General features: G+C 71.8%; 3 protein-coding genes across 8 annotated transcripts; 2 read left to right on the forward strand and 1 right to left on the reverse strand.

Annotated features, from left to right (window-relative positions):
* Nucleotides 1-251: 251 nt before the first annotated feature.
* On the forward strand, nucleotides 252-4,248 carry CNPY2 (canopy FGF signaling regulator 2). Of its 4 annotated transcripts, none has more exons than XM_054807066.1 (6): nucleotides 252-371; nucleotides 1,332-1,456; nucleotides 1,742-1,857; nucleotides 2,194-2,391; nucleotides 2,672-2,768; nucleotides 3,711-4,248. In XM_054807066.1, the coding sequence occupies exons 2-6, from the start codon at nucleotides 1,357-1,359 to the stop codon at nucleotides 3,752-3,754; spliced, it is 555 nt and encodes a 184-aa protein (XP_054663041.1). In that variant the 5' UTR covers nucleotides 252-371; nucleotides 1,332-1,356; the 3' UTR covers nucleotides 3,755-4,248. The 4 variants fall into 4 exon arrangements, with proteins under 4 accessions (XP_054663041.1, XP_054663042.1, XP_054663038.1 ...); XM_054807067.1 differs by having other exon boundaries at nucleotides 306-324; XM_054807063.1 differs by lacking the exon at nucleotides 252-371 and adding an exon at nucleotides 374-505.
* Nucleotides 4,249-4,936: 688 nt separating this feature from the next.
* CS (citrate synthase) lies at nucleotides 4,937-10,831 on the forward strand. 3 transcript variants are annotated; one of them, XM_054807241.1, is made up of 13 exons: nucleotides 4,972-5,139; nucleotides 7,263-7,310; nucleotides 7,418-7,525; nucleotides 7,612-7,677; nucleotides 7,761-7,892; nucleotides 7,967-8,155; nucleotides 8,323-8,522; nucleotides 8,765-8,894; nucleotides 8,990-9,091; nucleotides 9,159-9,368; nucleotides 9,485-9,651; nucleotides 10,272-10,313; nucleotides 10,636-10,831. In XM_054807241.1, exons 1-13 carry the CDS (start codon nucleotides 5,086-5,088, stop codon nucleotides 10,748-10,750), a joined length of 1,563 nt encoding a protein of 520 aa, XP_054663216.1. In that variant the 5' UTR covers nucleotides 4,972-5,085; the 3' UTR covers nucleotides 10,751-10,831. The 3 variants fall into 3 exon arrangements, with proteins under 3 accessions (XP_054663217.1, XP_054663216.1, XP_054663215.1); XM_054807240.1 differs by having other exon boundaries at nucleotides 4,981-5,139; nucleotides 10,633-10,831; XM_054807242.1 differs by lacking the exons at nucleotides 10,272-10,313; nucleotides 10,636-10,831 and having other exon boundaries at nucleotides 4,937-5,139; nucleotides 9,485-10,270.
* On the reverse strand, nucleotides 10,244-14,116 carry COQ10A (coenzyme Q10A). Its single transcript, XM_054807244.1, has 5 exons — nucleotides 13,935-14,116; nucleotides 11,736-11,879; nucleotides 11,474-11,666; nucleotides 11,294-11,395; nucleotides 10,244-11,219 (listed from the first exon to the last, which is right to left on the reverse strand). Exons 1-5 carry the CDS (start codon nucleotides 14,012-14,014, stop codon nucleotides 11,052-11,054), a joined length of 687 nt encoding a protein of 228 aa, XP_054663219.1. The 5' UTR covers nucleotides 14,015-14,116; the 3' UTR covers nucleotides 10,244-11,051.
* Between the last annotated feature and the right edge of the window lie 692 nt (nucleotides 14,117-14,808).

Here is a 14,808-nt window from a genome sequence, read left to right on the forward strand (position 1 = left end):
TATTACGGCTGGCAGGAGCGGTACCGGTACCGGTATTACGGCTGGCAGGAGTGGTACCGGTGCCGGTACCGGTATTACGGCTGGCAGGAGCGGTACCGGTACCGGGAGCACGGCTGGGAGGAGCGGTACCGGTACCGGGATTACGGCTGGCAGGAGCGGGGCCGGGGGCGGGGCCGGGGCGGCCGTGGGGGCGGGGTCATCTCAAGCCCCGCCCCCGCGAGGGCCGAGCGCCACGCGGGCCGGGTCCTGGCAGCGCCGGGGCCCTCGGTGCTCGCCCCGGGCTGCCCGCGGCGCTGCCTGCGCACGGGATGGCCCCGCCGCGGGGTACGGAGCCGCCTCGGCCGGCCTGATCGGCTCCGTCGCCCAGATCGGTTCGGTCGCCGCCCTCTCCGATGGGTCTTTCCGCGCGGCGGGTCGAGCGGAGGGGCGCGCCGGGACAGGCGGCGCCGAGGGCAGCCCCGGGGCAGCAGGCCGGGGCGGCGGAGCGGGACGGGAGAGCGGCGCGGTACTGGGGGCTCGGCCGGGCCCGCCGGGTGCGGGGCTCCGGGCAAGGCCCTGTGGGGTGGGGGGCTGCGGGGGGCTCCGCGGGGCTGCGAGCGCCGCCCTGTAGGGGTGGGAGCTCGGGGGGAGGCTCTGGACTCGGCCCTAGAGGCGAAGGGGCTCCACAGGGGCTGGGGACGTGGTTCTGTAGGGGAGGGGGCTCCACAGGGGCCTGGGCCCGACCCTATAGCGGGGGGGGGCTCCATAGGGGATCAGGGCCCGACCCTATAGCGGGGGGGGGCTCCATAGGGGATCAGGGCCCGACCCTATAGCAGGGGGGGCTCCATAGGGGATCAGGGCCCGACCCTATAGCGGGGGGGGGCTCCATAGGGGATCAGGGCCCGACCCTATAGCAGGGGGGGCTCCATAGGGGATCAGGGCCCGACCCTATAGCAGGGGGGGCTCCATAGGGGATCAGGGCCCGACCCTATAGCGGGGGGGGGCTCCATAGGGGATCAGGGCCCGACCCTATAGCGGGGGGGGCTCCATAGGGGATCAGGGCCCGACCCTATAGCGGGGGGGGCTCCATAGGGGCCACTGGGCTCAGCATTGTAGGGGAGGGGTCCCTGTGGTGTCCAGAGTCAGGGACGGCCCCGGCAGAGGACGGGGCTCAGCAGGGATCGGGGAGGGGAATGCCGCGGGCAGAGCCCTGTAGGCAGCGGGGCTCTGGGGGGGACGGGGGTCCCGGGGAGCTGGATGCAGCCTCGCTGAGGATGGGCTTTGCCAGGGCTCGGCGGGACGGGGTGTGGGGACACAGGGGCCGCCGGCGCTAGAGCTGCCTGTGCCCGCAGGTCACCCTGCAGCGGAGCTGTGAGGATGAGGGGCTGGATCCCACCCACGCTCTGCCTCGCCATGGCCCTGGCTGCGCTGCTGCCCACAGCCTGCGCCCGCCGGAGCCAGGACCTGCACTGCGGAGGTGCGGTGGGACGGGACAGTGGTGCGGGGCTGGGGTGGTGGTTGGGACCCATTTGTCCTGCGACCTCTGCCGCCGACCCATACTCACCCTGCTCGGGGACAGGCGGACGTGCCACAGGGCGCCTCGGGGACCCGTTCCCCGCAGACCTGTCGTACCCACCTGCGCCGGTTACGCACGTTACTCCCGGCGGCTTTGGGCAGCCGCAGGTCTGTTGGTGCCAGGGGCTGGTATGGGGTCAGGCAGCGCCGTTAGCTCCGGGCTGTTGACAGCCTGTGTCCTCCGCAGCGTGCCGAGCGCTGGTGGACGAGCTGGAGTGGGAGATCGCCCAAGTCGACCCCAGGAAAACCATCCAGATGGGCTCCTTCCGGATAAACCCCGACGGCAGCCAGTCAGTCGTGGAGGTGAGACCTGCCTGCGGCACACGGAGGTTGGGTAGAGGCTGTGGCGGAGCAGGGCCAGCCTGACGTGGGGCAGCAGCCGCGTGGTGAAGACTGGGAGAGACGAGGGAGGGTTCGGACCCACCTCGGGTGCTCTGCGTGGGCTGGGTGAGCCCCGTTTCCTGTGCCTCAGCTTCTTCTGCTGCCTATCGCCAGTGCAGCCCCAGAGCGTTCCCAGGGCATCCGTGGAGGCATCTGACCATTTCTTGGTGCTCCCCGGGGACGGGCGCTGGCCCAGTGTTCCCATTCCGCTGTCACACTTGAAGGCCTGACCCCACTGGTCTCACGCTCGTGCCACAGGTGCCCTATGCCCGGTCAGAGGCACACCTGACGGAGCTGCTGGAGCGGGTGTGCGAGAAGATGAAGGAATACGGGGAAAAAGTGGATCCGTCCACGCACCGCAAGAGCTACGTCCGGGTGATCTCCCACGATGGGACCAAGATGGACCTTTCTGGGGTCAAAATCGACGGAGATGTGGCTTCTAGTCTGAAGTTTGCGGTGCGTGCGGGGACCAGGGCCTCTGGCAGCTGTTGGGGCTTGGCACAGGTTTTGGGTGGCAGGTGCCACCTGCATTGGGCAGCTGCTGCCCTTCGAGGGACGAGTTGGTCCCACCAGCTCCCAGCCACTTCCCCTGGCCCTTCCCGGGGCTGGAGGGGAGGAGGCTGCTCCTGGGCTGGGGTGGTGGGTGCGGGGCCCGGATCTGGGCTCCCCCGGGTGCTGTCGGCATTGCCCAGCCCCACGCGGTCGCTGGCTGACCCGTGGGTGGCTCCCATTGCAGTGTGAGAGCATCGCCGAGGAGTACGAGGATGAACTGATCGAATTCCTCTCCCACGAGGCTGACAACGTCAAGGACCGGCTCTGCAGCAAGCGGACGGGTGAGCAGGGCTGGGCTGGCCCGGGGAGGGGTCTCTCCTGCCGCCCTGGGGGGTCGTAGCTGCTCCATCAGTGCTGAGACAGGAGGAGCTGCCGGCCCGGAGCAGGGAGGATGCGGAGAAGCTGCAGGTCCTCCCTGAAATCCCGAATCCCTTGGCCCTCTCCAGCAGCCCGGCACCAGGGTGCACCTCCCCGCTGCCCGCACTGCCAGCCCGGCGCCTGGCCCCCGCTGCCTGCTGGAGCTGCCTGCAGCTTTTTTTGGATGCCCTGCCCGACCAGGTGCACGCTGCCTGGGGCCGAGCCAGGGCAGCTGCCACGCCGGCTCCATTGGCTGCTTCGGTGCAGGGATCCTCGCGCAGCCAACGGCCGGGTGCCCGCCCCGCGGCGTCTTTCTTCCCACAGGGCTATTTCTAGCTCGCAAACACCGGGGTCAGGGCACACCGCGACCTTTGTGCTTCCCTATTAATGAACACGGCCCATGTTCGTTACCTGTGCCCCAGGGCCGGGCCAGGGCAGGTCACTTCTGTACCTGGCACACGTGGCAGGGAAAATGCTCCTTCCCCAGGGGGGTCCCGGGGGTCCCGCGGTGCTGCCGGCGGCTCCCAGGGCTCAGCCTGCCTGCCTGGGCACCCGCTGCCTGCACCCTGCCTGCCCTGGGCTGGTGTGGGTCTGGCAGGCGGCTGCGGGTGCTGGACCCGGGGAAGTGCTGGGCCGGCAACTCTGTCCAAACAGCCGCGTTTCTCATTAACCCCAGAACAAAGCGAAGGGGAAGCGCAGGTGTCCCCTGGCGCGGTCGTGGCTGTGCCCAGCCCTGGTGCTCCGCGCGTGGCTCATCCCTGCGCTGCGGGCAGGGACGGGCAGCTGGGGAGAGGTCCCCGCTCCCGGGCTGGGGGTGCTGCTGGGGCTCTGCCACATCCTGAGAGCGCCGGCCTTTGTCACTGCAGACCTGTGTGACCACGCGCTCCACATCCCGCACGACGAGCTGTGACGCAAACGGCAGGACGGTGCCAACCTGCCCCGGTGGCCTCGTGGGACCAGGATGGCGCCAGGCTCCGGCCAGACGTCCCCTACCTCTTGGTTCACCTCCCCCCCGCTCCCCCCGCTGGGACAGGCAGACGTGCCGGGGAAGACGGTGGCTCCGGAGCCGGTGCAGACACCGCCTCGCCCCATTTGGTGCTCTCGTCCTATTTATTCACTGTCTGTCCGCTGCAGCTGCGGTGCTGGGGGCACCGGGACACCAGCCCTGCTCCCCGATGGGCCGGCTGTGGGGGCCAGGGCCACGTCCTCGTTGCTGCCAGGACATTCCAGCGGGCAGGCTGCCAGCCGGGGACCTTCCTCTGCCGCTGCCGGGGGGACACCGGGGCTCAGCCGTCCCCACCGGGGCGAGGTGGTTGGGCATCCGGGGCCAGTTTTGGGAACCCCCGTCCCTGCTGCAGGCAATAAAGGGGCCGCGCGGTGGCCATGCCGCGGGCCCACCCGAGGGCAGGACTCGCTCCCGTGCGCGGGAAAGGGGGGGCCCCGCGTGTCCCCACGTGTCCCCGCGGCGCCTCGAGCTCCCTCGTGTCCGGTGTCCACCTGCCGCGGCTCGGCCTTGGGGTGGAGGCGGCCCCCAGCAGCTGCCGATCAGCCCGCGGCCCCATGTCGCCCGGTGCGGCAGCGCTGCGCTCGTGGGGGTCCCGGCCCCTCGGCTGCCGCCCGGCCCTTGCGCCGCCGGGGCAATGCCCTGGGGTCACCCGCCGCTCTGCTCCGCGCCCTGTCCCGGGCCCCTGTCGTCACCGCGGAGCCAGGGCAATGTCACGGGGCAATCTCGAGTCCCTGCGGCTGAGTGTGGGATGACATCACAGGCCCCGGTGACCTCATAGCACGTGGCCGAGTGCCTGCTGATGTCACAGGGCTGCCCTGCGCCACAGCCGAGCGACACCGAAGCACGGTCGTGACCGGGCGGATGACGCAGTGGCATGACGTCACGCGCCGCGCTCGGTGACGTCAGGAAAGGGGGCGGGGCGCCGCCTCACCCCACCCCAGGCCATGATCAGGCGAACGCGCCGGCCACCTATAGCCCGGCCCCCCCCGCCTCGCCTCATTTGCCTGTCCCCGCCCCGCGGCGGGCGGTGTGGCCAATGGCGAGCGGCTCGGCCCCGAGGGGGCGGGAGGAGGCGGGGCTATGCTAATAACCAGCGAGGCGCCGCGCCCCGCCCCACCCGCCGCGCTGAGGACCCCCGGCCGCCGCCGCCGCTGCTCGCTCCGGCCCCGGCCCCGCTCCCGCCCGGCCCCGCTCCCGCCCGGCCCCGCTCCGTCCCGACCCGCCCCGGTCCCGCCATGACGCTCCTCGCCGCCGGCAGCCGGGCGGCCGCGCGCCTCCGCGGGCCCAAGGTGAGGGTGCCCGCCCCGGCCCCACCGCGCCTTAAAGGGGCGACGCCGCGGGGGGTCCGGTTCTTAAAGGGGCGACGCGGGGTGGGGGGGCGCCGCCTTAAAGGGGCCGTACTGGGGGGGGGGGGCCGGGGCCGCGCGCCGCAGCGGCAGCACGTGGTGGGCGCGGGCACCGGCGCCGCCTCCGCCGGGAGCGCCCGTTAGGAGCGGTGGGGCGGGTGCGCCCCCGCCGCTGCCCTCTCGGAACCGGGGGGCCCCGGCCGGGACCCCACCCCCCTTGAGGGACCGGGGGGGGGGGGGGGCGGCTCCGTGTGCGGCCCGCGCCTCGGGGGGGGGGGGGGGGGGGGCTCTGCCGTGGCCGCAGCGCCCGTCTGGGGGTCCCCGCCCTGTGGCAGCCCCCCACGGGGGGTCCCTGCCCCGCTGTGGGGCCGCGCCGCCCCGGGGCTGTGTTGGGGGGGGCGGGGGCACCGAGCACCGGTGCAGGGCTGGGGCGGCCCCGGGCCCCCTTTACCCCCCCCGCCCCCCCGTTTGCCTTGGCCACGGCCGCGGCGTTTCGTAACGGCCGCTGCGGCGTTTCCATCGACCGGGCGTTATTTTGGGAGCCGGGGCCCGGCCCGGCGTGTTGTGGTGCCCCACTTGGCCCCGCTCGCCCGGGGGGGGCCGCTGCCCCCGCGGCCGGGGCCGCCCCGCCCGTACGCGCCCTAATCCCGACCCGCCATCCTGCCTCCGGCCTCCTCCTCCCGGTGCCCCCAGCTGATGCACCGCGGCCGCTCCTCGGGGCGGGGTCGGCTCCTGCACCCCCAAACCGCGGCGGGGGTACCCGTGAGGGTCCCGCAGCTCCCGGGTCTGCCCCAGCCCCGTCGGCCGGCGCTCGGTGTCACCGCCAACACGTGTGACCTTGAGCCAGCGGCGCCTCCGTGACAGCCGGGCCCAGCTGGGATGAGCCGCGCGGGCGCCCGGTGAAACGGGGTGACACGGGGTGCGGCAGAGGCCCCGCGGTGTCGCCAGCAACCGCCTTGACCTTGGGCTTCCCGCTGCCGCCTCCATTGTTCCCGCCGGCATTTTCCCTTGCTGGGTGCTGCCTGTTGCGGGGGGACACGGCGCTGTCACCCGGAGCGGGCGGCCGCCTCCAGCCACACTTGGGGGGTCGGGGTCCCCCCGGCTGGGCCGGGGGCTCGCTGGGCCAGCGGAGCTCGGGGCTCACTGCGGCATTGTTGTCGTCCCCCCCCCCGTGTCCCCCCCGGCAGCCAGTGGAAAAAGCGAGTCACGTTCTGCCTGCGCCGCAGGCGCTGCCGCAGCTCCGCACCAGGGGTGGCCCCAGGGTCTCTGCCGGGGAAGGCGCAGGGTGCCGGGTGTGGATGCAGCCTCCCAGCACGGCGGTGGCCCCATCACCGGGCAGGTGTTTCCCGGCCTTTGTCCCCCCTCGCTGCCCACCCGGTGCTTGTGAGTGGGTTCGGGCGTGGGTGAGCCTCGTGTCCCCGCCGTGGGCTGGGCAGTGCCAGGCCCGGGCTTCCCGGCTGCGTCAGGGTGTTCCTGCCGGCCGGAGTCCCCGCGGTTGCCACGCGCGGGCGAGGAACAAAGATCGGTTTCCCCAGCGCCTGCCGAGCCCTGGTGCAGGAAAACCGCAGCAGTGCCGGCTTGGCAGGGTTCTGCCGGCGGCACCGGCTCGCTTGTGCTGGCTGCTTCCGTGCTCCGCAGAGCAGGAAGTGAATGCGGCCACATTCGGCACCGCTGGGTTTGCTCGGCGCAGGGCTCGGCTCTGCAGCGGGTCTGGGTCTGGCTGCAGCCGGCATCGTGCGAGATGTGCACGAGCGCGATGCAGCGCCGAGGGGCCCTGTGCCGCCCGGCTGAACCTGCCTGGCTCTGATCTCCGGCACGCGTGGGCGAGGGAAGCCGCCACGGCTGCCGGGCACGGCGTCCTTGTGAGATGGGATCTCACCGGAGTCACGGGGCGGTTCCTGCTGCAGGAGCTGTGCCGAGCTGTGTCATGTGCTGGGGGGGGGCTGGGGATGCTCTGGGGCTGGGGGCTGCTCGTACGGCTACAACCCCCTGAAATGGGGCAGCTGGGGCACGCGGTGGGGCTCTCCCCGGGGTAACACTGAGTCCCCGTTTCTGCTCTTCTGCAGAACGCACCCTGCGTCCTCTTCGCTGCCCGTCATGCCAGCGCTGCCACGGTAAGAGCAGCCCCCGCCACTGTCACCCCTCTCCGGTGCTGGTGGGGGGAGCGTGTGCTCAGCCCCCCCGCAGGTGTCAGGGCTCAGGCCCCCTTCCCTCTTCCCAGAACCTGAAAGACGTCCTTGCCAACATGATCCCCAACGAGCAGGCGAAAATCAAGAGCTTCAGGCAGCAGCATGGCAACACGGCCATCGGGCAGATCACAGTGGACATGGTGAGTGGGGGATGCCACGTCCCCGCTGCGCTGGGGCTGCCGGGCTGTGCCACAGCCAGTAACCGCTGCCTCCTGCCCTTCCCCAGGTGTACGGTGGGATGAGAGGCATGAAGGGGCTGATCTATGAGACCTCCGTGCTGGATCCTGATGAGGTAGGGCCTGATCCTGCCCTGCTCGGGCACCCGCCTCATGTGGGTGACGCCGTGGCGGCTGACGGTTGTGCCGGGCTCTTTAGGGCATCCGCTTCCGTGGGTACAGCATCCCTGAGTGCCAGAAGCTGCTGCCCAAAGCCGCAGGGGGAGAGGAACCGCTGCCCGAGGGGCTCTTCTGGCTGCTGGTGACGGGAGAGGTGCCCACCCAGGAGCAGGTAGCACGCAGGGGGAGGTGGGAGGGGGCTGGCAGCCCCTTGCCCCATGGCTCAGCCCCCGTGCCCCCCCGCAGGTGAGCTGGCTGTCCCGCGAGTGGGCCCGGCGTGCCGCGCTGCCCTCCCACGTGGTGACCATGCTGGACAACTTCCCCACCAACCTGCACCCCATGTCCCAGCTGAGCGCCGCCATCACCGCCCTCAACAGCGAGAGCAAGTTCGCTCGCGCCTACGCCGAGGGCATCCACCGCGTCAAGTACTGGGAGGTGCGGGGGGGGCCGGGCACCCCGGCGTGGCATGGGAGGGGGTGCTCAGCCACCCCGACTCTGAGCTTGGGCCGGGGCACGGGTGCAGGTCTGGGCGTGGGGGGCTCAGCGGCTCGTGCCCCCCCGGGGAGGGCAGCCGCTCCGTCTTACCCCCCTGCCCATCCCAGTTTGTCTACGAGGACGCCATGGACCTGATCGCCAAGTTGCCTTGCGTCGCCGCAAAGATCTACCGCAACCTGTACCGGGAGGGCAGCAGCATCGGGGCCATCGACCCCAACCTCGACTGGTCCCACAACTTCACCAACATGCTGGGCTACACCGACCCCCAGTTCATCGAGCTGATGCGGCTCTACCTCACCATCCACAGGTGCAGCAGCTGCAGCAGGCGGGGACTCGTCCCTGCTCCCAGCCCCGGCTCCTGGGACGTGTCGGGGCTGCTCCAGGGGCGTCACCGGGCTCCCAGCATGGGGCAGTGGGCAGCCCCGGGGCAGGGCTGTGCTGGGCTGGGAACATCACGGGAGGGGGGTGTCGACCGTGGAGGTGTCCCCGGGGCTGTGGGGGCCCTCGGCGGGGACGGGGGAGACCTGACGTGCCCCCTTGCCCCTGCAGTGACCACGAGGGGGGAAACGTGAGCGCCCACACCAGCCACCTGGTTGGCAGCGCCCTCTCTGACCCGTACCTCGCCTTCGCCGCCGCCATGAACGGGCTGGCCGGGCCCCTGCACGGCCTCGCCAACCAGGTGGGCACCTCTGCGCGTCCATCTGTCTGTCCATCTGTCCGTCTGCGCGCCGCTGTTCTCACACCCGCTTTCCCCTCCGCTTGCCGTGCCCGCAGGAGGTGCTGCTCTGGCTGACCAACCTGCAGAAGGAGCTGGGCCAGGAGGTGTCGGACGAGAAGCTGCGGGATTTCATCTGGAACACGCTCAACTCCGGCAGGGTGAGTGCGGCACAGCACGGGGTGAGGAGCCGTGCCGGGGCCGGGCTCTGATCCCCTGTCCTTGCAGGTGGTGCCGGGCTACGGGCACGCGGTGCTGCGGAAGACGGACCCCCGCTACACCTGCCAGCGGGAGTTCGCCCTCAAGCACCTGCCCAAGGACCCCATGTTCAAGCTGGTGGCCCAGCTCTATAAGATCGTCCCCAACGTGCTGCTGGAGCAGGGCAAAGCCAAGAACCCCTGGCCCAACGTGGATGCCCACAGCGGGGTGCTGCTGCAGGTGAGCCCGGGGGTCCCAGCCCTGCCCCAGAACCGCTCCCCGGGGGTGGGGGGCTCCTGGCTGCCCCCCCCCCCCCCATGGGGCTGCCCTGCCCTAACGCCCCTCTGCCCCCACAGTATTACGGGATGAAGGAGATGAACTACTACACGGTGCTCTTCGGGGTCTCGCGGGCCCTGGGTGTCCTCTCGCAGCTCATCTGGAGCCGGGCGCTGGGCTTCCCCCTGGAGAGACCCAAGTCCATGAGCACCAAGGGCCTCATGCAGCTCGTGGGCTACAAGTCTGGGTAAAGAAGGGACGGGGCGGGGGCTGAGGCTCGCTGCTCCCCAGGGAATGCTGCCGGCCGGGCCCCGGACAGACTCAGCACTGACCCCCCCTTGGGCACCGGCTGCGGGTCTCTGCGATGCAAGCAGAGCCCCCCTCCGCCCCGGCCCCACTCCTCTCCCCTCCCTGCCACCCTGGGAGGGGGCAGAGGCAGCCCCAGGCTCCCCCTGCATCCCCCAGCCTGGAGCCCCCTCCCCAGCAAGGCAGGGGGGGCTCCCCTACCCCCCCCCAGCAGCACCACGCACACTGGGAGCCCCCCGGCTCCACTGCTGCTGGGCTGGGGGTGTGGGGGCGGCCCTGGCGTGGCTGTGGGGACCCCACCCCCCCCAGAGGGGTTCAGTCCAGACTCATGTCCGGCCCCCCCACGCGGCAGCAGGTGAAGAACGAATGTCTCGGCCCCCCCCAGCAGGGACTCGATACACTCCTCCCCAGCCCACACCCCCGTGTTTGTGTGAATCCCCGTGTCCGATGCCCCAGGCAGCCGGAGCTGGCCCCCCCCACCACACACCGGCCCCTCGCAGGTATCGGGCACTTCTGTACAAACAACGACAAAATGCAAAATAAATGTTTTTATTAACAAAGGTGGAGCCTCCCCCTCCATGTCCCCCCGCCGAGGGAAGGAAGGTGAGCTGGAATCTGGGGGGGGGGGATGCGGGGGGGTGGCCACGGGCTGGGGCCATCCTGGTCCCTGCGGCACTGGGGGTGGCGGGGGGGGGGGGGGGGGGGCGGTTGGGGGGGGGCAGCACCCGCCCCGTCCCTTCCCTGTGCGTGTGACTTGTGCAAACTGTGCGACGTCGGGGCTGGCAGCGGCGCGGGTGCTGCTGGGGTTTGGCTCCTGCCGGGGTTTCCTCCCTGCACCGCTGTGCTGCTCCTGGGAGAGCCTGGGGAGGGGGGGCCCTGCAGCCGGGCCCCATCCTGCCTCCTCCCCTCCCACATTCCCCAGCAGGATCCAGCTGGGCTCCCTCGCCAGCGGACACCCACCTTCCTCCCACGCTCCCGGAGCGAGGCGGCATGGCCGGCGCAGGAGCTTCCCCGCTGCTGGGACCCTCCAGCCTTGCTGAGGAGTTAAAAGGAACAAAAGGGGACCAAAAAAAAAAAAAAAAAAAAAATCCCAAGAATTAAAATAAAACTTAAAACCAAAATCAGCTACAAAACCAGGGAGTCCAGCGCTGGGACGCAGCTCCTGTGGCGGGGCCAGGGGCTCACGGCAGCCCCCACGCTTGCAGGAGCATTACCTCCCGCTCCTGGGGAGGGAAGTTGAGGCAACGGCAGCAGAGACGCACTCAAATAAATATTTAGGAGGGTGGGCGCAGGGTGGGCAGCCCCGGGGCCCTGGCACAGTCCGCGGTGGCCGGGCCGCCCTCACGTCTGGTGGACCTCGTGGAACATGAGCTCCCGGGGGATGCGGGTCTCGGGACCGAAGTTCTTGGCCGCCCGGCGCTCAAAGGCTGCCACCATCTGCTTGACCACCTCGTCGAAGAAGACGGTGGCCAGCTGGGAGTGCAGCAGGGAGCGAAACTCAAAGGAGATCTGGGGAGGAGAGCGGGTGGCATCAGCCCCTGGTCCCCCCCCGGCCTCTTCAGGGGCTTCGGGCCGGGTCTTACCGAGAAATCCACGGTGCTGGTCCGCGGGTAGCCGGGGATGCCAGGGCTGAAGCGCCAGTTTGTCTCCAGGTGGTTGAAGAGGCGCCCGTCCGTGCAGACAGCCTGGGGAGGGGGGACAGCTGGTCAGGGGGGGGCCCCAGGAGCCGGCCAGGCCACCCGCCGCGCCGGGGCCGCGCTCACCTTGACGAGGTGGGGACGGACAAGGGTGACGATGGAGGTGTAGCGCTCCACCACGGGCGGGAAGCCCACCTCCAGCTGCGCCTTGACATGGCCAGTCCGCTTGGAGACCACCACCGACTTCTTGCACCAGGGCACGAAGTTCTTGTAGTCCTCCACGTTGGAGACCACGTCGTACATCTCCTGCATGGAGTACCTGGGGGCAGAGCGGGCGTTGCAGCCGCGGCCCCGGTTGCCCGGCCGGTGGGGAAGCCGCCGCACCTACCCGATGATGCGCCGCTCCGAGTACTCCTTCCGCTTGTTGGTGAGGTTGAGGAAGGACCGGCTGGGCTGGATCCGGGGCTCCCACTCGGTGCCGTTTGCCAGCCGGCTGAGCCGGCCAAGCCAGAGGCCGCACAGGGCCGTGTGCCTGGGCGGGAGACGGGTGTTAACGGAGGAACCGGGACTGCGCCGGGCAGCGGAGCTGCCGGCAAGCCGCTGGAACAAGCGGGGCAGCCCCCACTGCCCCAGGACAGCCGCGACGCTGGGCCCCTTCCAGAGCTGCCCACGTCCCTCTGGGACGGGAATCGGTCCCGGGGGGGGGGGGGCTCAGGGCCGCAGCAGGTGCCCGTCCCCAGCCCTCCTGCCTGGCGGGGGGAGGCCGGGGAAGTCCGAGCGCTCGGGCCAGGGCCGCTGCCAGCGCTGCTGTTGTGCAAAAGGAGGAAGGCCAGGGAAACCTGACCTCGGGGACACCTAATCCGGACCGGCAGAGCGGGGACAACTGCCTGGTACCCTCCGCCTCCCCTCCCCAGCTCTGCCCCAGCCCCACACTGGGCTCCGGTGGCAGCAGAGCCCTGCTCCGGCCAGACCTCCCTCCTCCGCGTCCCGCCCCGGCCCTGTCTCATCCCTCAGGCATGGCCGGTGCTGCCGGCGAGAAGGGCCAACGCTCATCACCAACTCGAGGAGAGGCTGAGCCCCAACGGCACAGCAGAGTCCCGGGGCAGCGTGTCACAGCCCAGGAACAGAGGGGATGGCAGCAGGGGCCTCCCACGCTGCTGCCGTCAGCTCCTTCCACTTTGTTCCACCTGCCCAAGCCTTGGCAGCCAGTCCCCGCCAAGCACCGGGAAGGCGAGGGCTCGGGCATGGTGATGGCGGTCTGTAACCCTGACCGCCCGGGGGCTGCGGGTTAGGGCTGGCCCCGCCGGGTTCCCTCTCACAACAGCCGTAACTGGCAGCGCTCAGCGCCCGCGGGACAGGGCGGGTATTTTTAGATGTGCTGCATGCAGGTCACACCGGCTCTTCTCCAGGACCGGGGGCCGGGGCAGAAAGAGCCCAAGGTCCCGCTTCTCCCTGGAGCCATGGGATGTCCCTGTGCCAAGAGCAGTCACCTGGGGCGCTTGGCAGCCCCCAAGCTCCCAAAATAGCCGGGGCAGCAGGGGGGGGGGCCGGGTTGCACGGTTGAGCCGTGCGACTCCTGGTTGTGGCCCTGGGCTGGGCAGAGCTGGGGGTCCCCGGGGGTGCTGGGACCCCACAGACGCCACCTCACTGCCGGCCTCGAGGCGATCACACCCCCCCCCCCCCCGCTCACACCGCAGCTCTGCCCGGCAGCGCTCGATGCCGTACGTGTACCGTGATGGGGCTCAGCAGAGCCGGCTCCTAAACCGGTGCCAGGGAACGACGCTGTGGCCGCTCCCGTGGCTGGCGGTGAGGCTGGCTGCCCGGGGCTGGTGAGAGCCCCCCCCATCCCCGAGCGCCTGGTGCCAGCCCCGAGCTGGCAAGAGCCACAGTGGTGCTGGCAGCACGGCCGCCGGCTCAGCCCACGCCCAGCGCGGCCGGGCACAGAGGTCAGTGCCGGCGGGGGACATGGCGGGGTGGCCTCAGGTCTCCTGGGCTCTCCACTCACCCGAACAAACCGCAATGCCGGCACCCGACCCGCCGATGGGCCTGATGTCGCTCCTGACCTAAGAAGGTGCTGGCGCCTGCCCGGCCCTCACACCCGGTCCTGGGAACACGGCCCCGCTCCCGGCCCCCCCGGGCAGCCCTCGCTCCCCCCCCGCGGGGTTTGCCCCAAGGCCAGGCCCCAGCCCGGGCCCGGGGCTCCCCGGCAGGCAGCCCCCCCCCCCCCCGGCCCCTCAGTGTCCCCAAGGCCCCCCCGGGCGACCCCCAGGACCGCGGGGGGCCGGGACCACGGGCCGCTCGCCCCGCGGGGGTCTCCCCCAGTCCCGTCCGGTGCCCCCGGCCCCGATCGGACCCCGGAGCCCGCCCCGAGCCGGCGGACGCCCCCGGGCCCTGTATGACCTCCAGCCCCGCGGGCCCCGGGCTCCGGCCCCGCTCCGCCCCGGCCCCGCCCCCCCACCCCGGGCCCCCCGCCCCGGTGCCGCCTCCCGGGCCCCGCGGCCCTGCCCGGTGCCGTTGCCCGGTGCTGCCGCCGCCGCCGCCCAGGCCGGGCTGGGCCGGGCCGCCCCGCGGGGTCGCGGGCGCTCACCTGCCGGGCTGGGCCGCCGCGGCCCGCAGCCGCTGCCGCGCCCCGAACTGGAGGGCGCCGCGGAGCCGCCGGGCCGCCATGACCGGGGCCGGAACGCGGCTCCGCTGCCCTCGCACCGCGCCGCCGCCGCCGCCGCCGTGACCTCTCACCCCGCCGGCGACGTCACCGCGTCGCCATAGAGCCCGTCCGCGTCACGGTCCGGGGGCGGGGCGAGCCAACGCCTCCCGCGCGGGGCACGACGGGAGCTGTAGTCCTGCCCGCGCGAGGGACGACGGGAAGTGTAGTCCAGTCCCGTCCCGTCCCCCCGCGCCCCTCCGGGCCCCTCCGGGCCGGAGCCCGGCCGAGCCCCCCGCGTCCCTCCCGCCGCGGCTGGATTCGGGCGCGGGGCCCAGCAGCGCCCGGGGGCCCCGACGGGCAGAGCGGCCCCGGTGGGGTGCAGCGGCCCGTGGCCTGCCCACACAGCGCCCGGTGCTGCAGTTCCTTCTCCCGGGCACAACCGCCCGCAGCCGCCGGCGGGCTCCGTCATTTCACCTCGGTTTCCCGGTTAGGTAACACCCGGCTAACAACAGCTCCAAACAGCCGATAAAAACAGCCCCGGCAGCGGTGCTGCCACGCCAGCCACGAGCGTCCCGGTCGGTATTTGCAGGGACCGGGAGCCCCGTGTCCGTGCCCCGGCACCTGCCCCCTCGCCGCGCAGAGCCAGCACTGCCCGTACCGGCGGGATGCCCGGGGGCACCGTGGGATCCTTGCGTTAACGCTGTTTCCACGCAGGCGATGGATGCGGGTCGGCCGGGACACGCGCCCAGCCTGCCTGCTCCCCACGGGGCACGGGGAGGGTCCACGGGGACCAGGAGCAACTGGGGAGCGGGGAAAG

The sequence above is a fragment of the Grus americana genome, chromosome 31, assembly GCF_028858705.1.
Source record: "Grus americana isolate bGruAme1 chromosome 31, bGruAme1.mat, whole genome shotgun sequence".
NCBI classification, from domain to species: domain Eukaryota; kingdom Metazoa; phylum Chordata; class Aves; order Gruiformes; family Gruidae; genus Grus; species Grus americana.

What these genes read in the sequence shown, in the direction of transcription:
- CNPY2 (XM_054807063.1), top strand. Translation starts at nt 393, where the DNA reads ATGGGTCTTTCCGCGCGGCGGGTCGAGCGGAGGGGCGCGCCGGGACAG. An exon ending in CGGGACGGGAGAGCGGCGCG is followed by an intron (nt 506 to 1,331) that starts GTACTGGGGGCT and finishes CTGTGCCCGCAG; the next exon opens with GTCACCCTGCAGCGGAGCTG. An exon ending in CCAGGACCTGCACTGCGGAG is followed by an intron (nt 1,457 to 1,741) that starts GTGCGGTGGGAC and finishes TGTCCTCCGCAG; the next exon opens with CGTGCCGAGCGCTGGTGGAC.
- COQ10A (XM_054807244.1), bottom strand. Translation starts at nt 14,014, where the DNA reads ATGGCGGCCCGGCGGCTCCGCGGCGCCCTCCAGTTCGGGGCGCGGCAG. An exon ending in GCGGCGGCCCAGCCCGGCAG is followed by an intron (nt 11,880 to 13,934) that starts GTGAGCGCCCGC and finishes TCTCCCGCCCAG; the next exon opens with GCACACGGCCCTGTGCGGCC. An exon ending in TCCGTCCCCACCTCGTCAAG is followed by an intron (nt 11,396 to 11,473) that starts GTGAGCGCGGCC and finishes CCCCCTCCCCAG; the next exon opens with GCTGTCTGCACGGACGGGCG.
- CS (XM_054807240.1), top strand. Translation starts at nt 5,086, where the DNA reads ATGACGCTCCTCGCCGCCGGCAGCCGGGCGGCCGCGCGCCTCCGCGGG. An exon ending in TGCACGGCCTCGCCAACCAG is followed by an intron (nt 8,895 to 8,989) that starts GTGGGCACCTCT and finishes CCGTGCCCGCAG; the next exon opens with GAGGTGCTGCTCTGGCTGAC. An exon ending in ACAGCGGGGTGCTGCTGCAG is followed by an intron (nt 9,369 to 9,484) that starts GTGAGCCCGGGG and finishes CTGCCCCCACAG; the next exon opens with TATTACGGGATGAAGGAGAT.